This window comes from Prionailurus viverrinus, chromosome A3, assembly GCF_022837055.1.
Source record: "Prionailurus viverrinus isolate Anna chromosome A3, UM_Priviv_1.0, whole genome shotgun sequence".
In the NCBI taxonomy this organism is placed as follows: Eukaryota; Metazoa; Chordata; class Mammalia; order Carnivora; family Felidae; genus Prionailurus; species Prionailurus viverrinus.
This window is the reverse complement of record NC_062563.1, coordinates 122,306,841-122,332,344: the sequence shown is the minus strand read 5'-3', so window position 1 is coordinate 122,332,344 and position 25,504 is coordinate 122,306,841. Positions and strand designations below refer to the sequence as shown.

The following is a 25,504-nucleotide window of genomic DNA, read 5'->3' as shown; positions in this document are numbered from 1 at the left end:
AGGTTGGGCTGCACACTCCTCCTCTGTACACCGTGTACCTTACGCATAACTCAATTGCGACATGTGCAGTATACTGAATATGCTTGTGCATCTGTCTACTCCGACAAGAGGCAGTGAAGTAGCAATTAGCCTTGGACAAATTACGTCTTAGCTTACCTGGCTTATAAGATGGGGATAACAGTAACACCTGCCTCAAAAGGTTCTCAAAAAATTACAAATTTACAAATTTGCATTTGTAAAGCACTTGGAACAATCCCTAGTATCTAGTAAATATGAGAATGTTAAATCATACGGTAAAAATCCTGTTGAAGACAGACACCATGTCTTTGCCCATGTTTGCATTCTCCTATATTGGTGACTATTACAACTAGTCCAGACAAAAGCATTAGTGCCCAGACTAAGTCAGCTATGATAAAGATGGAGAAAGGGTGATGAGCAGGAGGCATGTTTAGAGTGATAAAAATCAACAGAACATGCTGCATGATTAGAAGGAGATGCACCAGGGGCACCTGGGTGGCGCCGTCGGTTAAGCGTCCGACTTCAGCCAGGTCACGATCTCACGGTCTGTGAGTTCGAGCCCCGCGTCAGGCTCTGGGCTGATGGCTCGGAGCCTGGAGCCTGTTTCCGATTCTGTGTCTCCCTCTCTCTGCCCCTCCCCCGTTCATGCTCTGTCTTTCTCTGTCCCAAAAGTAAATAAAAAACGTTGAAAAAAAAAAAAAAGAAGAAGGAGATGCACCATAAAGAAGATAAAACTTAGAACGACAGGTTTTGGATCCTTGATGGATGCGGCTCTATTCACTAAGACGGGGAATAGAAGAAAGCAAAGAGGAAAAGGAAGAGTTACTGGCAAGTTTTTAACAAAATGCTTTATTCAATGTTTAAAGAGAGAATTCCTCTTAGAAATAACTTGAACCTGACCGATCATGTCAGAAATATGACACATTACGTCTAAAAGAATTTAAGCTGGGGCGCCTGGGTGGCTCAGTCAGTTGGGCGTCCAACTTCGGGTTCAAGCCCCACATCGGGCTCGCTGTTGTCAGCACAGAGCCCACTTTGAATCCTCTGTCCCCCTCTCTCTTTGCCCCTCCCCCCACTCGCTCTCTCTCAAAAATAATAAACATTTTTTTAAAAAAGCACTAAAAGAATTTAAGCTCCATGAAGACAGGGACTTTTTCTGCTTTTTTTGCTGCTTTAGTTTGAGCACCTGCAACCATGCCTGGCACATTGTAGGCACTCACTATGTCAATTAAACCAAAAAGAAAGAAGCATCTCCCATGAGCCCAGCACTATTTTAAATTCCTACAGGGAATGCAGAAGAAATGTGATACTTCCTTTCCCACATGAATATATTACTGTTTTGCATAATATTAGTAATTCACTGTATTATGCAGTACAAAATACAGCTAAGTTCTGAGAAGGAATGATACAGTAAGGGAGATGTATTGGTGCAGAATCTTAAGCCTAGCCCTGAAATATGACCAATATTTCAATAAGTTGAAAATAAAGATACTCCAGGGTGAGTGGTATAAATGTCATACAAACACAATATGATGTAATATGAAGGATCACAAGAAAACTAAGAACAGTTTTGGTAGAGTGGGGCTAGACTCTAAAACAGCCAGAAAGAAACAAAAGGAAAATAAAATGCCAACTCTCTGAAGACTTTCATTTTCCCCATTCCTAAACAGAATTAATTGGTTCCCTTCTTATAACTCTGAACACTGTTTGTGTTCCTTCTGTTACAACCCTTATCCCACTGAATCATTACTACTGGTATATGCACTAGCCTCCCCTAGAGTACTACAAGCTACTTAAAGACAGAGAATGTGTCTAGCATAGTGCCTGGGACATAATAGACACGACTGTGCAGGTCTGAGAGGGAATTTATTTTTAAAAAGATAGCCAACAGAGAACTTTGCAGGTGCTAGGGAATAGGGATAACATGAAATAAATTTTTAAAGATTAGTCTCTCACTTTACTGTAGTTTTGAGTCCAACAGAAACTAAATTGGATAAATAAGCCCAAATTCTCTCCAGAGCTCTAAAAACTTGACTGACACTCAAAGGCACTTATAAGTTACTTTTATATAAACATTTTGCTAGGGGCACCTGAGTGGCTCAGTCAGTGACACCGAAGTGTCTGACTTCGTCTCAGGTCATGATCTTGCAGTTCATGGGTTCAAGCCCCGCGTTGGGCTCTGTGCTGACAGCTCAGAGCCTGGAGTCAGCTTCAGATTCTGTATCTCCCTCTCTCTCTGCCCCTCCCTCACTCATGCTGTCTCTCAAAAAAAATTTTTTTTAATTTGTAAACATTTGGCTAAAATTTTTAAAAATCTGTTTCCCAGGTTTATTACTATCAGTCTTTTGCTATACACAGATAATTAAAAATAAAAATTAATACAATCTGCAAAATCAAGAAAAACAAAGTCTTGTTCAAATTCAACCAGTTCCTTTTTACTATGATTTGGAAGGAAGGAAGGAAGGAAGGAAGGAAGGAAGGAAGGAAGGAAGGAACAAACGAACGAAAAGGAAAGAAAAATTAAGGACTTCTATTAAGGTTAGTATCCTAATCTCAAGACATGAAAAGGTATCTCATGGTAGATAGCAGAAACATAGGCAATCTAAAGCCAAGAACATTCTATTCCCTTGAAGCAACAAGCCCCTCAAAATTCTGGTATGAAATTTTTCCATATTTAAATTCTATGTACTATTCAAAGTATGCTGGTAACTACCTGATCTAAGAGAAAACACTATAAAGTAAGTTAACCAAACTACCTGATGGTCTACTGGAACAGTCTTCCAAACAGAAAAACAAATGTCAGAAGTAATCTATTTGCTTCTATACAACATATTTTAGACAACCTTCAACTGGAATTAAAACCACACTTTCCCAACAGAAAAACGTTTAGCAAAACAATACCGAGGACTGCTAAAATCTAAAAGAATCCTATAATGAGATTTGGCTGGGGGGGTGGGGGTGGGGAGGGGGGGGTGGTACTTAATAAACATCATTAGGCTCTAGCTGCAAAACAGACAAGTTCGGTTAGAATGGTAGCACTGCATCTGCAGCCAACAGTAATCATCATCAGGCTAAAGAAAGGCAGGTTTTTCTTGCCATCTTTATTCAAGTATTTCACAGCAGTTATATTACAAATTACAGTAAATGTTCAAAATTCCAGAATTCAAAAATTAAATAATTTACTTCAAACTAATGTAAAATGAAGTCAAATGCAAAACATCAATTTAACACAATTCTAAATTAAACTATAAACCCAAAATAGACCATAGTTGATGAAGTCTACTTAATCTACAAAGTAGACATACGTGACTGAAACCAAAGAGGACTCCCAAAGTCTAAATAACTGAATGTACAAAATACAAAAGATGCAGGTACAAGCCCAAATTCAAGCTTACAATGTGATTACAAATAATAATTATAATAACAATGGCATTCAGCTACGGGACCTGACACTGAAGATAACCTACCGAATAGCACCATAGCTGAACCAACTTAATCAAAAATGGGAAGATATTACCACCCCACTCCCTAAAAATAAAATCCAGTAAACCTACAAATACATTGGCATATGAGAGAAATCAAGTCATGAAAGGACATAAAACAAAACAAAACAAAATTAATCACAGGTGAGATTCAAGCTCAAAAACACAATTAACTCCACAGCCATCAGTTTCAACCCTAGTGCGGTTCCATCATCTTCAAAAAGCTCCCATGGTCCCCACAGCTGAGCATTAACCATTGTTGGGCTGTGCTGTGATACATATTTTACTGATCTGAGAGCAAAGTTTTACATAGGAGCTATCATTTATAATGCTCACAATAGGAAATAAGAACAGAGGTCAATTTGTACATATTTTCGCCAATGCTATACAGCAAAAATTAAGAACTTACATAAAGGTAAACAAAATTGAGTCCACTTGGATAATTTCACAAGCTGCTTTAAACTATAGAACCACCAAATATCTGTAAAGTAAGCAAAACTGGTATAGTGTGTGGTTTTTGGGGGGGAGAGGGGGCAGAAGGGGAGCAGAGGAGTTGATATAATTTCAGCTAATTTTTCTCCCCTTGGCATTAGACTGGCTTTCTCTTTAAGACCTAAACTGTTCAAAGTGGCAGTTCCTATCATACTGAGGGTGCCTCCTATTTCTCCATCTATATCAAGGTTAAAATAAAAAAAACTTGATCTTTTGGAAGCATTTTAATGCTAAACATAAATAAATTTCCCTTGTCAAACCCACTGATGGCTAAAATCTTAATTAACTTGTACAAATTTAGTAACCTACTAAGAACATGTGCGTTTTTTTTTTCCTTTCACAAGTGCTGCTGTTACTTGAACAGAATGCTTCTGAATTAGAGTAACTGGAATAAATATTTAAAAAAAAATAGTGCAGCAAGAACCTGAGACTTGCAAAAAACCCTTTTAGCAGAAACTTGCTACAAAAAATCTGCTACATCTTATTTCATCAAATCTTTAAATTCTGTAACAATTTCCATCAAAATACAAAATGCTAATGTATTAGACAGTAAAATAGTCTGAACTGGTATGATGGTAATAAATACTAAAGAAAGCATGAAAATCCTCCCAATAATCAAATTAGAGGTTTCAAATAACCTCCCCTTTAAAATGGTTCATCGTTAATCGCACTTGCCCACCTTAAAAATACAGTGTGTCTACACGGGTAGCATCTTGAATTACATGACTTAACTGAATATTATGAAAACTTCATAGACTAGGTATAAAGAAAAAAGTGGCATTTCTTAAAAAATTAAGCTATAATTAGAAGGCGCAAAATGTTAATGTAAATGCCAAGAAGCACTTAAGATTACTGCAGTAGCCTACGGCCAACGTGTGCTTTCTGCGCTGGCATTGGGCACACTCCAAACAGCCAGAGACAAGGAGACAAGTACCTTAGCTTCAGCGGGTAAACGGTGGCAAAGTGATTACAGGACTCTGTAAACACTACTGGTAACTAAAATACAAAAAGCTGAGGTAGCTCAGTATCTCTGCAGTAGTCCAAGACCATTTGCTCTAATTAAAACCCAAACTATATGTGTTGCATATATTGGAAAGACACACCGGCAGCTAACGGCTACAATGAATGAAGTTATCAAGCCAACTTGTCAAAATTTTCTACTTTTTTTGTTTAAAAATCATCTGATAAAAAAATGTCACTGCACTCCCTTTGCCTCTTTGCAACTGCCTAGACTGTGTCTCCAAATTTGTAGAAAGTTTTTGTAAAACTAGTAACCCATAATTAATTTTAGGTAAGTACAATTCAGAGAAATCACTCAACAAGGTCCAAAACGGGTTCCAATCAAAATGAATAGTTGTGAAGGTAAGCTTATGGTAAGGGATTTAAACATTAATACTGTTAATGTCCATTAATGTCCATTAATTCAAGGACCATAGCAGAGCTCACCTGCAACTATGCATATAGAATATGAACTTTATGGAGCCTCTGACAAATTCCTCTTTTCTGTCCATTTGGCAAGTCCTGGCTTTAAAACAAAACAGTAACAATTTACTATACACGAAATCATTCTTCTCTGGGAACTCAAATATGAATAACTATTAAATTGCCACTGAGAGAAGAAAAAAATGTCATCTATCTATTTTCTGGCCATCATTGTCAGCAATGCTGGAAACGTGTGAGTTTTTTGGTGGACTGGGTAGTATTTGTTGTTGTTGTTTTATTACATGTTTCTTAAACAGAAACAGACCATACAGGAAAACTTACCATTTTAGTATATATCATGTGGCTTAATGAGTGTCTTCATTGACTTTTGAAAACAAGATAGGCATTTTATACCAAAACACTGGTTGCCTCTCAACGACACAGAGTATCAAAACTTATTTTCAAGGTTGTGACCAAAGAGACATTCTAACTGATTTGCTACAAACAAGCCCATCCTTTTGTTTAGCCTTACCTTTCTCAAATGAATTAAAAGGCACGTTAAAGGCAGTTCTAAAGAGCCTAATCTGATTTCATCCAGTTTCTTCAGTTTCCCACCAGAATATACCATAGCCAACTCTAAAACAGGTTTCAGTCCATTACCCAGAGGAAAAAATAAAAACAAATACGCTAAAAGGAGCAGAAAGGAGGGGAAGGAAAAAAACAAAAACAAAAAACAAAACAGGTTGCCCACTGTTTAAACAATTCAACACAGTTAAGAGAACTGCCCCATCCAGTTTCCTCGAGTTTGCTGGTCTGCTCCCTAAGAGAGAAGTCTCCAAAAGAGAGTGCACGAAAAGAGGAGCAGAAGTGAGAGCAGTTTCTGTAGCACCAAAATCTCCAATCTGTGGGGTTGTATTTTTTATTTGTGGAAAATACAACACGTTTCTGAAGTTCTGTTTGGTTCTTGTAGGCTGGTTGGTTTCAGGTACCTGAGACAATAGCACCAAATTCAACAGAGAGAAAGAATGAGTGAGAGAGCACTTTACACCAAGGCTCTGCACATAATTGGTGCAATTTGAAATTGAATGGCTCAGAAGACTGCTCTGTCAGGAGCAGATTGGAGAGGATAAACCACTCATCTTGAAAAGTTCATAGGAATGTCTCAAACATATGAACTGTTCTTTCCATCTCCTACAAGGGGGAAAAAAAGTGCATGTTATCTATTAAAGGAAGGACAAAAGTATTATGGGAAAATTCACTCTAACTTTTTAGAGAAAGAAATTTAGATACAGGTTAAGCTTTAACTATTTTCCTAATTATAATACGGGAGCTTCTCTGTAAGACTATCTTATCTGCCCTAGACACTTCCAAATGCCTCCCATTGGATATTTAGGCGAATGGATGATGCTAGTACCACTCAATGAGTATTTATTGTGCCAGATATTGTACTAAGAGATTTATGGATATAAATAATTTGTCAGCTAATAAACAAAAGAGTCCATTTGAATATAGGTAGCCTTACTCCAGAGCCTGAGTCCTTCCTTTACTCATATTCTCCCAAAGCAAAATGAATGTACTCAGCCTAGTAAAACTTGTACCCAAAGTAGAATGCACCTGTTCCCACTGCAATTCACTCTAATCAGAGCTGAAAGAAAAAAGGAGGGAAAAAAAAGAGCCAGAAATAGTCACTGCCATCACCACCAGAAACGCCACTCACTGGTGATTCTGCTATAGCTCCCTTCCCTCCCTAAACAAAACCCCTAGATTATAGAGGTCCAAGTCCCCTACTGAAAAATGTTTCAGTACTAAAGAGTATTCAATACATTCAAGCTAATCAAATGTCAATCGTGTGAACAAACAAGTTCTGGGTGGGTGGGGTTGGGGGGTAGTAAAGAACTCTACCCTACACATTTCACTTAGATGGCCAAGTGTCAAATACATCTAAGGCATCTGGTACATCTCTGTATACAATTAATAGGCCAGATTATCATTGATCAAAAATTTCTCATATATGATCAATAAAAATCACTTTTGCTAAATGTTTCATCATCTTATTACTGAATAAGAAAAAAAAAGTCAGGTTATAAAACAATATTGTATAAAACAATATACAATATGACCTCAATTTTTAAATATACATTCACATACTTTGCTCTCTTCCTTTGATTCAAGTCCAATATTCCTTATTACACATGAAAAATAATCCCATCCTCTGCATACAAATCTTTAATATACTAGAAATGCTCCTGGAGAGCAGGGACTGTCTTATTCATGTTTTGCAGCCCAAACATCTAGCACAGTATCTGGAACTATAGGCACTCAATAAATATGTAATAACCAGACCACCAGATAAATAAGCTAACAGGCAAATGAATAGGGAGTCTAAGTCACTTAGCCATTTAGTGGGTTGCTATTTGCTCAGATGACTTCAGAAAGCAGAAGTGTGGCTTGATGATGTAAACTGTATGAACAGATATGAGTTCCTATTTATAAGGAAGAACTCACTTATGGCCCGAAGTTGTCTAGAAAGGGAACAATTCACTTTAAAAGTGCCTAAACAAAAGAACAAGCCCTCCTTTGTGCAGCCATTTCATAGGACTAGATCTGATTAATGAGATGCCTTTTAAGTTCTCTTCTAATCATTAATGGGGTGGCAAACAGATCTCACTGCCCAGGCCCATTCCTTTAATCAGCAGTGGCTGCCTTGATAGCACTGGTAAGGACTGTAAGGCCATCCCCACATTCAACTGGCCCAGGTGATATCTTTAGTGATGTCAGTAACAAGAAAGGGACAAGAGAATTGTGGCATGCTCTTCTGTGTATTTCCTAACCCAGAACCACGAATTTCTGTGTTTTCATAAACAAAGAATCTCAGATTACTTCTGTCCTGAGACAAAATGATACAGTAAGGCTTTATTCTTCAAACTATAACTCTTAATGAGTCTTCTAATCTTAAATCTTCAAAACATTCTTCAGTTACTTGGTGAAAGATAGAGACTAACTTTTTTCCCTTTTTTGGGGGAGGTGGGGTGGACAAGTAAAAGCACGTATCTGTTTAAGGATGCACTGAGCACTTACCTCTACAAGTTGTGATTTGTCATAATCTTTACGATGACGATAGATGCACTGACTAAGAAGAGAATATAATCTCTCAAGTTGATCAACTGCCAGATTGTTGCTTTTATCTACCAATAAATCAAGCAATTTCTAAGAAAAATTAGAAGAAAAGAGAATAAAATAAAGTTTGTTTTCATTGTTCACACTGAAACAGTTATATTCAAATGGTTAGGTAAGAGACACCACAGGTTATAATGTAACAGTGACACCTGATTTTAGAAGATTCTAGGGCTTAGTTTATTACCAAGACCATTTTCTAAATCCCTCAAAACACACAAAACTCTTTTTTTTTTACTAGAAGCCCCAAAGCACTTATATTCCTAGGTTATAGCAAGAGATTATCAAAACTAGCTTTGTTCAACTGACTACAAACATATTGAAATGTGTTTCCATTCATTTAGAATTGACGATGGGGGGACAACACCTGGCTGGCTCAGTCAGAAGAGCATACAACTACTGATCTCGGGGTTGTGAGTTCGAGCCCCACATTGGGTGTAGAGATTACTTTAAAATAAAATCTTTAAAAAAATAAACTGGGAATAGCTAAGCTTACCTTCAATCTCTCATGATCAACTATAACAGGTGGCACAGGCTCAGAGGGCTCTTCTGGAACCAGTTCCAGGCTTGTTGTTTTTGCCTGCTCTAAAATTAACTTACGATATTTCTTTACTTTAGAAGCACCTACAATTGAAAAAAAAATGCACTGCAGCAAGTAAAAGTTAAGAAAAATCAGGCTTAAACAACTATAAATTCTTTTACCCACCACAAAAACTTTTTGGAATAAGGGTATATTCTTTAAATGGTAAATGATTTTTTTTTTTGTAAGAATAAGTAGCCCACATTAAAGAGAACTAAACCACAACTATGAAAGCCAAGCCATACTAGAAGATCATCTAATAAACATATCCACTTAAAGGAAGAGAAAAGCAATCTTCACCTCTAAGCACTAACTTATAAAGCAGTCTTCACTCTTTTTATGATTCACTCTTTTTACTACAGTCATCATTTTATAATTTGGAGCTTGCAGCGGTGCCGGGGCGGCTCAGTCTGTTAAGCATCCAACTCTTGATTTCGGCTCAGGTCCCGATCTCACAGTTGTCAGATCAAGCCCCACACTGGGCTCCATGCCGAGCATGGAGTCTGTTTGGGATTCTCTCTCTCCCTCTCTCTCTGCCCCTCCCCTGCTTGTGCTCTGTCACTCTCAAAATAAATAAACATTTTTTAAAAAATTTGGAGCTTTCAGAACTGGAAGAGGGGAAGGAACCTAGAAAAGCAGATGCAAACACCAAGTAAGGCCAACCTATCTTCATTATTTCCTTGCAAAGAAAAAAAATCTTCCTCAACATTAACTGAAATTTCTTATTTTTCTCTTTTACATTGCCCAGAATTCTATTAGAAATTGATCTGGGTTATGACAATTTTCCTTAAAAATATAAGCCTGTTTAAAGTATAATAGGGCTAGCGATCTTTCCTACCTTAGAGTGAAATACTATAATCTAATTATTTTCCTCTCAACATCATGCCAAGACCAGCCACACTACGAAGAAAACAAATTCTGAGGTGGCTGAGCATGATCTGACAGCACCAGGCACTCCAAGGGCTAGCCAGGGCTGGAGGCCATCAAGCCCTATGCTCTCCTCTGTCTGCATACTCTATGAGAAGGCCTGGGGGAAGGAACACCAAGACAAACTAAACTATTTCAGAACTCTATACAGGACTGGCCCACATCACAGACACCAAGGAGAACCTTTCCCCTCCCTCCTGCCTTAATCCTCTTATTCCCACGTCTTCAAACAATTCCCTCTCATCAATGCCTGCTAGACAAATAGTAAAAGAACTAAAATATTGCCTTCGAAAACAAATACCTCCATGTAGCAGAGAAACTGTATATTTCAGACAGGCTTTAGAGTGAAAGCCTTGTTTTATAGTTCAATTAACATATGCGAAGAGTTTTGTTAAGACCTTACTGATCTCACTACCCTATCTACGGACATCCAGGAGCCTGACAGCTTCCACTAGGTAACACTGCCCTCCCTGACATTTACAAGTGAAAACTTCAGGTAAAGCTTTTACACAACAAATATCTTTAAAGTTTTTAGGTAATCAATTGAACATAATATTAATTTAAACCTTTTCTGCAAGCTCACTAAAATCTCATAGTGAAGAACACTAAAAAGGATTCCTTGCCTCGTACCCACAGTGCCTCATCAGAAAGAGCTCTCCCTTTCTCCCACTCTGTCCCAGTCATTACTTAACCCTAGCTTCAACACATTTTTAAAGTTTTGACCGTATGATAAATATAAATAAATACCAAAATAAACACTGCTCTTAAAACTACCTTCTATTATTGAAGAAAAAGAAAAATTCTCAATAGGTAGCATTTAAGAACAGTACACACACACACACACACACACACACACACACACACACCCCTACCTATCTCTTTATCCATTAAAAGAATTCTAAGACTCTGAATTTTATTTTCCTACTTCCTAATTCTGCTAAAGGGCTCAAAAACTGGCAGCAAAAAACTTTTCCCACATAGCCCAAATCCCAGGCTAAAGCTATATATAACTCCGCACAATTTAGAGAGCATGACAGAATTTCAAAATAGCCTTGTGTTAGAAGAGTACCTATTCAGGACAGAAATGTATATTCAAAGGGTAGATCTCTAACTCACCCCATCCCACTATGGGCCAAAGAATGAAAAACAAACTAAAGCTAGGAAACCCCAGGCCCCCATTACTGCTTCTTCTTAAAAGAATCACACAGCCACGGGAAGTCAGAAGCTGGCAGAGTGCTCTGAGTCTGTGAGAACAAGGTAGATCTGACAGTGCTCATTCTACCGTTTCCTATACCAATGGCCTTACAAAGCAATGGAGCACCTTAGACTCAACATCCCTCAGATTCAACAGTGAATGCCTGGAATGAATATACCTCAGTACGTGTCAGGTACCAGAACAGGTGATTAATATACATGACTTACTTAATCTCTGCAGTGACACAACTCTAAGTTTAATTCAGAAGATGGAAAAACAGGTTTGGAGAGCATAAGTAACCAGCTCAAAGTCACATGATTATAATGAACAGAAGTGGTAATTTAACGTGGGTCTACAAGAGTGTAACATACCATACTGCTCTAGTATCCAAGTCTTCTCAGCCCATGCCTACCCCACCCCACCCCAATAATTCTTATCAGAATTCCATCTTAACACTTATGGGTTTACTTTAGCCATAAATCCAATAGGATCGGGATGACAATCAGGTGGGAAGCAAAAGAGTAAGCAGACAGGAAAGCAACACATTCTGGGCCATAAACCCTCTGAAACTTCCACCCAAATGTAGTATTCACGTGTTCACTTTTCTAGGGAAAGAGATGAAAACTTTAACAGATTCTCAGAGAGTTATATAACTGCTTATCAACTACCGCTACTGACGACCAGACAAAATAAGCAATTAGTTAACTCAGGAGTTTAAAATTTCAGGTTTTTTAAAATATTCGTTCTACCTTCTTTATCCAGTTCTGCATCTTTAACCTCCACATCAGGGCCAGGTTCTAACTTCTCATTATTGCTACATTCCAGTGCCTCTAGTTTCTCAGGATCATCTCCAAGATGTTCATTTGAAGTTTCTGGTTTTTCTTTTGACTGGTCCTCTGGGAGAATCTTTTGTTCAGAACTACATTTATCTCCACTACCACAGAAAGAAACAACTTCAGCTTTGCCATTCTGACACTCCAGAACTGGTATTCCTTCAAAACTGTCGGTGGAGGCCTCACCATTTAGACAGCTTCCTTTAAGGAAAGGCTCTTTCCTAGATGTCTGCTCTGGATTTAGAGAACTGCTGCTGTTGACGAGTAGAGACTCATTGGAACTCTCTTCTTCAGTAGATGCAAAGTTCTCCTTCGTGCCGGCTCCATTGTTAAGCCTCTGCCCCTGGTCCATGTCCATGATGTCACACGATGATTCATCATTGGTCATAGAAAGGTCTCCAGTCTCTTCTCCATTTTCTTCATGGCAGTCAGTGCTTACCTCAAACTCTCCATTCTCTAGCAACTTCCTGTCCTCTGTATGGTTCTCATAGTCTGCAAATTTGGTGTCCTCTTCATCTTTTTTTAAATTATTGACTTTCCTTTTCTTAATAATTCCTTTACCCCACTGTGATCGCCGCCTCGATTTTCTCCGAACTCGAACTATTTTACAGGGGAGGAAAACAGATATGTAGAACTTGGGAGTGCAATACTTGTTTTACAAATGTTCACTAAATAAGACCCAAAAGAAAGTAAACCGCCCCCCGCCCCCAAAAAAGAACATAAAAGAAAGTAAACCCATACCGGTATAACACACAAAAACTACTTAGCTCTTGACATCCATGCTGACTAATCCTCACAACTTACAAGTAGAATGAATATGAAGTCAGAGATGAACTCTGAAGAATGAAGTTTTTTTTTTCCTGAAGAATGAAATTTTTAAAAGTTTATTTCCTGTAGGAGTTTACCCAGCATTAATTATTTTCTATTATCTTAAATTTACAACTATTCCTAATTCCTAACATCCAAGGACCATGCATCTATTATGTACATTTCAGAAATGACCACATTACCAGTCTGCCTAGAAAGTTTGGGGCCATAGCCCTGGATTTCCACCAGGAAGGTAAATGCTTTGCCAGCATCACCCAAAAGCTCCTAAACCATGAAAGAAAATGAACACATGCTCCAGTATATCAAGGTAGAATAGTTACAGGTATCCCACAAAGAATTATCTATTACATCTCCTTCCCAAAGAAGGAATCCCCACAGTTAAGTATAGTCATGGATAGAAACCCTATGATGGTTATAGAGGACAATCTGGTTAACCAACTGTTAGTCTTCTCTACTATAAATGGTTCATCAAATAGGATCAATTGGTTACACAGTTGTTATTTTAAAATATGGGGAAAAAAATTAAGCCCTCTGCTATCAAGGTAGCAACAACATTAACAAAACACTGAAAATAAATATTTGGTCAGTTATATGAAAAGGAAGACCCACAAAAATTGAAAATACTGTATTTATCTTTAGATGCTAGAAACCATCATGAGCTTTATGAGTACTTCCAGCTAACAATAGGCTCAGGAATCTTTAATTCCCCAAATATGCGTTTACATACTTTTTCATCCTTTCATCTTTAATCCTTATTGAGTCTCTGTATGTAAAGACACCAAGGTATTCACAGGAAATGGACAAATGTTGTTATAAATATTACTCTTCTTTCTTATCTAAGAATAAATCTACTAAAGATTTCTGAAATTATTTCCAAAATTCAAGTTATTTAGTCACTTGGTTCAAACTATATTTTGCCTTCAAAACCGTATCATTTGAATCATCTCACCATTTCTTTTCCCCCTACTAATTTCTATTTTTATAATTTACAGTTACAGGGTAATTGGAGAAGAAATTTATTAGTTTACTGTTAAAAGCTGTACATAAGCTAAAGCGATGGGCATTTGTAAGCATTCCATTAACTATATGAAAAACTAATCCAGTACACGTTAAAAATGGGGAAAAAAATTCACCTTGTTCTTTCTCTAAAAGGTGGAGCTGTTAGGTTTTTACTACCTGACAAGTCACTCCTGACAGTGTGACCTCACTTATTCTCCAACCGTGCAACCAAAAGTACAAGAGGTTCCCCTTTCCCTTCCTCACTAAGCTACAGAACTCTAGAACAAGTAGCAGCTCAACTCTGCTCAATCAAGAGCCAGCTCAATTGTTTGATCTGTAGTACACTAAGCAAAGGCTGTAGAAGGCCTACTGAAGCAAGTTTATTTCTAACACTTTCATCCCAGCTAACAACAACGACAAAGTGTTCTCACTTGGGAGGATGTCAAACTAGAAATATTTTTCCCCTCCTTATAGAAATATTTCTAGTGGTTAGTATGATTTTGGCAAAATAAGAGAACTTGATCATATAAGCTCCACAGGAATAGGGAATTTTGTGTTAGGCGCGGCTGTAGCGCCACAGCACCTGGCATATGGTAGTATGTACATTTATGGAACTAATCTTTAACATACCACTTCCTTTCACGGGACACTTTGTGTGAAAAAAAAAACCAATACAGGGGCACAATCTTTACAGTCAATTTTTATAGCCTCTCTGAGCTTGTTTCCAAAACTAAGACCTCAGGAAAGCAACTCTCCCTTAGGGATATTTAGATCTATAATTCAAGTAACTTAATGTAAAACAGACAAATGATGAGTCACATATGCCATCTACTGGTAAGAGAAAACAAAACTCACATTTGTAGATTAAAATAACATTTTAATGTTTAAAGGAACTTAAACTGCTTAAAGCCAATTTTCAATGGGTTTTAGTTAGTAAAATTTGTATCAGATAAAGAGAATGTACAGGACTTCAAAGTTTAAATTAGAGTGCTATGTTCTATAATCCAGATGATGATCCAAGATACAACTACACCAAATAGCTTTAATCAGTTTCATGGAACCAAATATACTACTAAATCCTTCAAAATTTCTCACATATGAATGCCACTTATCACAAAGACAAAAGCTAAAACAATGAGTATGTTTCATCCATTCGAAGTCAATGCCACTGGTGAACGAACATATTATGGCCAGCTTTACTGACAGTTTCAACAGTATTGCCACTTTTATACCAGAACAGTATGGCTAACCTCAGTGAAACATATGGACTATATTAGGAAGATGCTGTGTTCGTTAACATCTGTCTTCTGGAAATCTTATATATCACCATGAATGAGGAAAAGTGAAGAAAACTTAGAACTAGTACTAAATTTTCCCTAAGTGTATCTCACTTAAACAAAAATAGATTAAAAGGGCTGTACACATTTTTCAAAGTGAGCACAAGATACTCTCTCAGAAAAATGAACCTCCTACTGTCAGCCACTCCCTTAAGTCAAAGTTTCTACTCTCCACCCTAAAGAGAATATCTGGTACATTATAGAGCGAGGGTTAGGACTGGAGGCAGGGGTGGATGAAAAGTCTGTTGGCTCCACATCTCTACCCCGAATCCAAAGCTTAAGACTGAAAATATTCAAACCTAGTTCAACAACACCCGCAAGTACTGAATATAAACAGAAAAGAGCAAATACGGTTAGAGAAGCATGTTCCTCATTCAGCATCCGACCCCACAAGCCCTTCCCCTCTGAACAGAGAAAAGCTGAGAAGATGTGTGGGGAAACAACAGCACCTGGTTTGTGTCCCCAGTTCCTAACAAATCTGCATCCTTCTCAGGTGTCCCCACTATTGGATAACAGGGTCTCCTCACTCACATGCACATTTATTTGCAGAGTTGTGCCAGACATCCAATGGATTTCTTTGTTTGTGCCGAAATGCCTCTTCAACTCTAGTTTCTGTCTTCCGAGCTCCAGTGCCATGAGGATTTATTTGTTCTGCTGTTACCGATAAGCCTGCAGGCAGAAGATAAGCAACACCCATTTAAATATTCCTAGCTACATAAACCAACAAGGTTAAAAAAAAAAAAAGTTTGAAATATAGAACTAAGTTTTAGTCATTAATTATACCTGGACAGTTTGTAATTTGGATGAAAAAAGCATCGTTTGTTTTAAGATGGAAAAGAAACTAGATATAAAATCATAACAAAATAACCTAGCAGGCCATGCTTAACACATAATCCTTAAAGGAACCCTATGTTTACTCGGTTTAATTTGCAAAGGCACACATTCTTATGACTGTAGGACAACGATAATATATGGTCTAAAAGTCATTATTTCTGCCATCTTAGAATGTAGTAAGTGTCTGTTGGTCCATTAAACCCCATTCACATGAATGGGTTAGCTGGTGTTAGCTGCCTGTCACACCACACTGCAGTAAGTTTGGTTTTCCGATATTATCTTCCCAAGAGTAACCACTCCATCTCAATTTCCTTCACTAGACTTGTTTCTTCTAGGTGGTCCTGAAATGTTGATGTTTCCTAGGGTTGTCTCTGGAATCCCTTTTCTTCTCACTCTGATCTATACCTTCTACCATAAAGTATCATTCATGCCTTCAGCTTCTACTACCACTACATAATAATTCCCAAATCCATGTTTACCCCAAGCATGTCTTGAGTTTCTGACCCATATATCCAACTGCCTCTTTGATATCTCCAACTAGATATCCTAAAGATAGGTCGAATTAAAGATAACTAGTTTATCTTTCTTCACAAAAAAACCTGTCCATCCCTATCTCTATGGGGTTATTCCCTATCTCTATTGGTAGTATTAGCATCTACTAAGTCATTAAACCTGTAATATGGCAGCCAATTTTGACTTTTCCTTCCCTAACAATGCCCTCTTTGATAATTAAAACTCTGGACAGCTCCAACAGTTTTTTTCCTCCAAAAGCTTTACTGAGGTACAATTTACATAACATAAAAATCACTCATTTTAAGCATGCAATTAAATGATTTTAGTAAACTTACAGAGCTATGCAATCACCATAACTATTCCATGCCACCACTAATCTACCCTTTGTCTCCACAGACCTGTCTTTTGTGAATGTTCCACATAAATGGAATCACACACAGGTGGTCTTTTGTGACTAGATTCTTTCCCTTAGGATAATGTTTCTGAAGTTCATCTATGTTGTACCATGTATCAGTACTTGGTTCTTTTCTGTGGCTGAGCAGTATCCGTATACCATTTGCTTACCCATTCACCAGCTGATGGGACATTTGCGTTCTTTCCAGTTTTTAGCTGTTATGAATAGTCTTTATATGGGCATGTGTTTTCATTTCTCTGGGGTGTTTCCTAGGAGTAGAATCACTGAGTCGTATGGTAAATGTTATGCTTAATTTTTTAGAAACTGCCCAACTGTTTTCCAAACTGGCTCCAACAGTTTTTTAAATTGTCTCTCATCTTCCTATCCTGCCACATTGAGACCTTGCTATTTTCCTGCTGCCATAGCAATGTACCAATTCACTCCACAGCTTAAAATACTTCAATGACACATATTATGGCAATGATTCTCAACTTTAGCGTACAAAAAAACCACTTGAGTAGTTTGTTAAAGTGCAGATTTCTCAGCCTCACTCCTCTCGGAGAATCTAACTCACTAAGTCTAATAAGCTGATGTGGGTATTAGGCACATACATTTTGAAAGACACTGACCTACAGGATAAAGTCTAAGCTCCTTAGCATTGGCATTGATTCATTCAAATATTTATAGGACAGAGTTCCAGGGACTTCAGCAGGGCTGTGAACAAACCATTCACAACACTTACATTCCAAATAAGGAAGAGAGACCCCCCCCCCCCAAAAAAAAGACAAAATGCCACATGCTATGATATCCAGACCCTATATTATAAGATTCGGTGACCCGGGAGGGCCTAAGGAAGTAGAAAAAAAGCTTCTTAATTTCAATGTCCTGGACTCCGCTCATCTCTTGAGCTCTATTTCCCACCATTCTGTACAGCTTCAGCAATACCAAACCGTTTTCAGTTCTTCAAATACACCATGTTATTTCACATCTCTGTGCCTTTACACATGCTATTATCTGCTGTGCTTACAAATACCACCTCCTCCTCTGTCACTGCCTCCCTTTTTCTGCTCCACTAGAGACAACACCCCTACATTCATTCCCCAAACTCTGGACAAAATGCTGGGATCCTTAACAGGAGGTCTCTCCTCTGTGCTATAAACATGTTCCAATCGATTCATATACCTCAACTGTACTTGATTCGTTTCACATTTCTCTCTGTCTCCTACTAAAGTGTGAGTTCCTCAAGGACAGGATTATACACTGAATGAACAAACCACATTTGCTAATTCTTTATTTTTATATTAACAAAACTGCACATAACTATCACCAGGGAAAACAAAAACAGTATTTCTAAAAGCTTTTAAAAAGTAAGCCCTCTACAGATATGAAGGTCTATCTAAATCCTTTAAGAATAAAAATCAATAGGGTGCCTGGATGGCCCAGTCAGTTAAGCATCTGACTTCAGCTCAGGCCATGATCTCACAGTTCCGTGAGTTCAAGTCCCACATCAGGTGAGCACGAACCCAGCTCTGGGTGAGCTCGAGCCCCATTTCAGGTGAACATGATCCCCACTTTGGGTAAAAACACGAGCCCCACTTCAGGTGACCCTGCTTCTCTCTCTCTCCATCTCTCTCTCTGCCCCTTGTGGCATTCTCTCTCCCTCTCTCTCTCTCTCTGCTCCTCACTCACTTGCATCCTCTCTCTCTTTCTCTCTCTCTCTCTCTCTAAAAAAAGAAAAAGATTAAAAACAATTTAAAAATTTTTAGTTTAAAAAAGAAAAAAAAAACAATAATTAACAAAGAGATACTCCTGCAAAAAAAATTTCACTGAACAGAACTCTATTTCTGTAATTTGCATTGCTGCACTAAAACTTTCACAAAAAGTAAAAGTAAAATATCTTTAAGGGGCACCTGTGTGGCTCAGTCGGTTAAGTGTCTGACTTCAGCTCAGGTCATGATCTCACAGTTCAAGAGTTCAAGCCCCCCATCGAGCTCCATGCTGCAGGTGCCAAGTCTGTTTGGGATTCTCACTCTCTCCTCTCTCTCTGCCCTTCCCCCCACATGCACTTTCTCTCTCCCAAAATAAATAAACTTAAAAATATATGTATCTCTGGGGCGCCTGGGTGGCGCAGTCGGTTAAGCGACCGACCTCAGCCAGGTCACGATCTCGCGGTCTGGGAGTTCGAGCCCCGCATCAGGCTCTGGGCTGATGGCTCAGAGCCTGGAGCCTGTTTCCGATTCTGTGTCTCCCTCTCTCTCTGCCCCTCCCCCGTTCATGCTCTGTCTCTCTCTGTCCCAAAAATAAATAAACGTTGAAAAAAAAATTAAAAAAAAAAAAATATATATATGTATCTTTGAGAATTTAAATGACACATATTAATATCAGAAATTATATATAGTCTGTGCCTCAGGATGCATTATTTTCATTCTGCCAGCAACGCTGAAGAGACATCACCCAGTAACATTCAATGACTCTTGGTCTTCAGTAGCCAAGGTCATTTCTAGAACTTACCTCTTTTTATTCTTGCTTCCTTTATTTCTTCACAGAGTTTATTAAATTCTGGATCCAATTCAGCTGCAATGATGGCATGTGCAGTGTCCTTCAGGGTACAAGCCCTGTGTCTAATTATTTTATCTGTTAAAAAAAGTTGGCATACATTTATTATACATATGAATGAAATAACATTAACAAAGGGCATTTAAAAAAGAGAAACAAAAGAATACAAACACTTAAATAAAATTGTAAAAAGCATTTCTGGGTGAGAAACAAGTTCATTTAAATGATGAGTAAAAAATAAATATAATAAGCCACTGAGTCACATTCAAAATTTTCTGAGAACTGTATTTTCAGAACTTCAAAGTACAGGTAACCCTTGTACAACACAGGGGGTTAGGGTGCCAACTCCCCCACACAGTCGAAAATCCATGCGTAACTTTGGATTCCCAAAAAAACTTGCTAGTGATAGCCTAATGCTGACCAGAAGTCTTACATGTAACATAAATAGTCCATTAACACATATTTTGTACGTTGTATATATCATACACTGTAGTCTTACAATAAAGTAAGCTAGAGAAAAGGAAATGTGAAGAAAATTGTAAGAGAAAACACACTTATAGTACTATCTTGTATTTACTAAAAAACATCCATGGTAAGTGGACCCAGGCAGTTCAAACCTATGTTGTTCAGGGTCAACTGAACTAATAAGCCTATTTAACAAATCATTATCTCAAAGATACAAAGCTTTACTTTATATTTTAAAAAACAAACATATATGATTTTCAATAAAAACTTTAAGAGATTTGGAGGATATTCACCATTATGTCCAGCACCAAAGTTGCCATAGATGGATACTGAGAATTCAGAAAATCTTAATTTTCTCCATTTAGTGAAAACTGGTAAAAACGTGAAGAATATAATATATCCTAAGTAAAGATGACCTATCAAAAAACTAACAGAACTGGGGCGCCTGGGTGGCGCAGTCGGTTAAGCGTCCGACTTCAGCCAGGTCACGATCTCGCGGTCCGGGAGTTCGAGCCCCGCGTCGGGCTCTGGGCTGATGGCTCGGAGCCTGGAGCCTGTTTCTGATTCTGTGTCTCCCTCTCTCTCTGCCCCTCCCCCGTTCATGCTCTGTCTCTCTCTGTCCCAAAAATAAATAAACGTTGAAAAAAAAAAATTAAAAAAAAAAAAAAACTAACAGAACTAGAAAAATACAGCAAGACACGCTAAGCTAAAGAATGCAAAATGGTAAATAAATTGTAGGTAGATCCGGGCAAGAAATACATACATCCTTTTAGGTGAATTATACCTAACATTTGTACTAAGTCTCTGCTTTACCCGAACCCAGAAGCCAGTATTCATCAACAATACAACCTAAAAAGTACGGTGTAGAGCTATGCAGCTCCAAGGTATTAAAAGTCAAGTAAGCATTATCGAGGCCACTTATTTTACAAAGTATCAAAAACTAAAACCCCAAGTCTCATAATAACATCTGCTTTTTCATTCCTAGTAATGGCAAAAAGTATAGACATTTTATGTATAATTTTTCTTGTTAGGAACTCCTAATAGTTCATTGTGGAAATCTTACAATGTGCAACACTAAAAGGCAACACTGGTATATTTCTTTCCAACACATTTTTTCTAAACATTCATTTAATAAATGTTGTCAATTGTACCAGGAACTGAGCCAGGTGATGGCTAGGTGGTAGTGAACAAGAGAGGTCTCCACTGTCAAGGAACTTTTTGGATGAGTATAGGAAAGAGGTATTAATCAAATAATCTCTCATACACACATATAAATACTTCCCTCACCCCTTTCCTCACACCCCAAAACCCTGAATCATAGCTACAATGAAAACCCACATGGCATTTGGTGTGGATGCCAATTCGGATTGCACAAGTCAGAAAAGGCCTCTCTGAAGAAGCAGCATTTGAGCGAAGACTGAAAAGCCTGCACTGCAAGCCACTGAAAGAGTAGTGGGAAAACCAGTGCAGGCTCAGAAAACACCACGGGAGAAAGTTCTGGAGTAAAAAGATCTTGGAGATTTCAAAAAACTAAAAACTAGCCTCTGTGGTAAGAATACAATAAACAAGAGACAAATGGGAACCTGATTATATTTAAAGGATTCAGACTTTATCCTAAGAGCAACGAAAAAACGTCAAAAAGAGCAGAGCAGGGAAGTAACATGACTTAAATGGACATCTTGTTAAGATCATCTCTAGCTATTACCTGGAAATTAGATTGAAGGGGTCAAGAATAAAATCAGGGAACATAATCAAGAAGGCTCTTTTTTTTTTTTTTTTTTTTTTTAGTGAGAGAGGACAGCAAATTGAACCAGGAAGCCGTGGTGGTGGTGGTAAAGAGGAGATTACAGATTTGAGATATGTTCTCAATGACACAACTTGATGATGAAGTATGGGATAAGATAAGTATCAAAGATAATTCTCTAGTTTCTTGCATGAAAAATGGGAAAATGAAAAGTAACACAAAGATGCAAAAACTAGAGAATAAATAAAGACAGAAGGAGGAAAAGAAGTTAGAAATCAGAGTTAAGTTTAAAGAGGTTTAGTCTGGATACACGTAAAAAATATCCAAAGGAGGTATCATGAATATATGGAGATAAATGAATATAGGTCTCACAAACTTATGACCCAAAAACCACAACAACTGTGTAATCTGAATTTATTATTTCACATATTGTACTTCCCTAAATCTTTTTTTAAAAAACTAGATCTATTATGGTATAGAAAAGATATATTAAAGTACACATATTTAAAGTATACATTTTGATCACACCAAAAAAATACCTAGAAATAAACTTTAACAAAGAACTGAAAGACCTATACTCTGAAAACTATAAAACAGTCAGAAAAGAAACTGAAGGTAATACAAACAAATGGAAAGATATCCAAGCTCATAAATCGAAATAATTAGTATTGTTAAAATGTCTATACTACCCAAAGCAATCTACAGATTCAACACAAAAAACCTATCCCTATCAAAATACCATTTTTCACAAAACTAAAACAAATAATACTAAAATGTGTATGGAACCACAAAAGACCCTAAAGAGCCGAAGCAATCTCTGAAAAAGGAAAACAAAGCTGGAGGTATCACAATTACAGATTTCAAGATACACTACAAAGCTGTAAGAATCAAAACAGTTTGGTACTAGCACAAAAACAGACAATACAACAGAATAAAAAGCCCAGAAGTAAATACATGCTTATATGGTAAATTAACCTATGACAAAAGAGGCAAGAATATACGTGAGGAAAAGACAGTCTCTTCAACAAATGGTGTTGGGAAAACTGGATAGTTATGTGCACAAGAATGAAACGGGTCCACTTTCTTACATCATACACAAAAATAAACTCAAAATAGATTAAAGACTTAAATGTGAGACCTAAAACCATAAAATTCCTAGAAGAGAACACAGAGAATTTCCCTGACATCAGCCACAGCAACATTTTTCTAGATATGTCTCCTCAGGCAAGGGTAACAAAAACAAATTTAAGCTATTGAGACTACACCAAAATAGATGGTTTATTTTTGACAGTTTATTCTTAATGTGATTTATGTCATTGTTAGTAAAGTTGCTGTTTATTTTCTCCTTGTCCCATATGCTCTTTGTTCCCTTTTCCCTCTTTCTCTCACTTCATTTGGATGTGTACTCATTTACGATCCCATGTTATCTCCTTGTTGGTTTATTAGCTCTAATTATTTGCTGCACTACTGCTAGCCCTGTGTGAGCTTGAAGGAATATTCCCTTTCTCTGGTCTCAGGTCATTTCCTCAAATGTATACACCAATCAGTATTCAGCTGCCGACTGGAGGAGGCTCTTCTGATCTCCAGAGTGCTCTCTCTGGGCAGATTTCTTTCTTTCTACTCTGAGAACTCTCCTACTATGACCTCCTTATATTCCCAGCTCTGTCTCTGTCAGGTACACTTCCAGACTCTGCCTGGGCCCTTCCTTCCTGGACTACAGTCTGGAAACTCTCCAGGCAACTACAGTGCTCAACTTCTGGTTTCTCATCTTTCGGAGATCACTGCCCTTCATTTCTTGCTATCCAATGGCTTCAAACTTGTTTTTTCATACACTTTGTTCAGTTTTTTCATTGTTTCAGGTAGGAGAGTAATTCAATCCCTTTTACTCCACCACAGCCAAAATCAGAAATCTCCTGATAACTGTCAAATATTCTTTGAGAACCAAACTATAAAAGCTGTGTAAAAATCCAAAGTAGCATGTGTTTTAATTTTTCAAAATTATTGTTCTACTGTTATAAGTTTTAAGTTGCGGGGTGCCTGGGTAGCTCAATCAGTTAAGATTCCTACTCGTGAATTCTTCTCAGGTCATGTTCTCACAGTTCGTGAGTTCAAGCCCTGCGTTCAAGCACAGAGCCTGTTTGGGATCCTTCCTCTCCTGCTTCCCCCCACCCTCCTCAGCGCACATTCTCTCGCTAGCTCACTCCCTCTCAAAATGAACAAACATTTTTTTAAAAAAGGAAGTTTTGGGGCGCCTGGGCGGCGCAGTCGGTTAAGCGTCCGACTTCAGCCAGGTCACGATCTCGCGGTCCGGGAGTTCGAGCCCCACGTCAGGCTCTGGGCTGATGGGTCAGAGCCGGGAGCCTGTTTCCGATTCTGTGTCTCCCTCTCTCTCTGCCCCTCCCCCGTTCATGCTCTGTCTTTCTCTGTCCCAAAAAAATAAACGTTGAAAAAAAATTTTTTTTTAATTTAAAAAAAAAAAAAGGAAGTTTTAAGCTGCTTCAAATTTTAGCTACTACACATAAAAACCTACAATAAATACCCTTAGAAGTAGCTATACCTTCAAGCCGATATCACAATGTTTGTGGTGCAGGGGATACCACAATATTCTGCCACTGACTTTCTACCTCAGCTTGAAAACAGCTAAGAAAGAGGTAAGATTAAATATAAAGCCATGATCTACCTAGCATATTATCACTCTAAAATTAACTCAGTAACTTTCTTTTTGCCTTTTTAAATATATGCCTCCCACCCACATTCCATTCCCAATTAAATGGGAAATGAATGAATGAAAAAAAAATTCCATAAAAATTTCCCACTGGTCTGAAGGACAAGGAATTTATTCTAAAGAGATCTGCATTTGATGAGGAAACACTATTTTTCATGTGACTATCATAATTATTTTCTATCATAATTATTTTTAATCATTCTTGTCTTAGAGCTGTGTTTTTGTTTATACACAGCAAAGAATCATAAGCTTACAGAATATTAAAACTAGAAGAGATGTCATGTCTTAGATCTTCATCTTTTTTGGAGATGTAGGGGGGTCATCTGAGATCCTTATAAGCATGTGATGAAAACGAAAAATTATACAGGTATACAATTTTGGATGTAGTTGTTCAGAGACTCTCTCATGGACATCATACCTAAAATCCTTGCTTTACAATTGTGCATGAATATAAGCTACATATTTGCCAATTCTTTTGTCTTGTACTTTATGATCTTAAGATTCTCAAAATCCAGGTAATAAAACTACACACATTCGCTTTAAAGACAGAACTCAATCCACTCAGTTATGCCATATAACATTTGTGACTTTGCATACAAATTACGTAATCTCTAAGCCCCAACCCCCTTATATCTATAAAGATATCACCATGTACATTTGCCTTCAATAAAAAATAATGGCTATAAGTATGTATAAAATTAACAAAATCACTAATTTTAAGAAAATGATAACTATTATCAATGTGTAAACGTTTCTTTTGTATTTTGGCAAACAGAAGTATATTAGCTAGGTTTTATTTTTTCAATAAAATTATTATGAAAGGTTAGTAAGGTTTTTAAGAAAAATTAACCTTTTTTAATCTTTATTATTTTTGAGAGAGTGAGAGAGAGACAGAGTGAGAGCAGAGGAGGAACAGAGAAAGAGGGAGACACAGAATCCGAAGCAGGCTCCAGGCTCCAAGCTGTCAGCACAGAGCCCGACACGGG

General features: G+C 37.6%; 1 protein-coding gene across 3 annotated transcripts in view; it reads right to left on the bottom strand.

Moving 5' to 3' along the window:
• Nucleotides 1-2,983: 2,983 nt before the first annotated feature.
• The window catches only part of ATAD2B (ATPase family AAA domain containing 2B), a 167,452-nt gene continuing 144,931 nt past the window's right edge, over nucleotides 2,984-25,504 (bottom strand). For 2 of the 3 annotated variants that reach the window (XM_047852433.1, XM_047852434.1), the window contains exons 23-28: nucleotides 19,540-19,662; nucleotides 15,819-15,956; nucleotides 12,040-12,723; nucleotides 9,085-9,212; nucleotides 8,493-8,621; nucleotides 2,984-6,605 (exon numbers count right to left, since the gene is read on the bottom strand). In XM_047852433.1, coding sequence (XP_047708389.1) covers nucleotides 6,564-6,605; nucleotides 8,493-8,621; nucleotides 9,085-9,212; nucleotides 12,040-12,723; nucleotides 15,819-15,956; nucleotides 19,540-19,662 — 1,244 coding nt within the window. In that variant the 3' untranslated portion in view covers nucleotides 2,984-6,563. The remainder of the gene's footprint in view (nucleotides 6,606-8,492; nucleotides 8,622-9,084; nucleotides 9,213-12,039; nucleotides 12,724-15,818; nucleotides 15,957-19,539; nucleotides 19,663-25,504) is intronic. The other variant, XM_047852435.1, reaches the window with a different exon arrangement.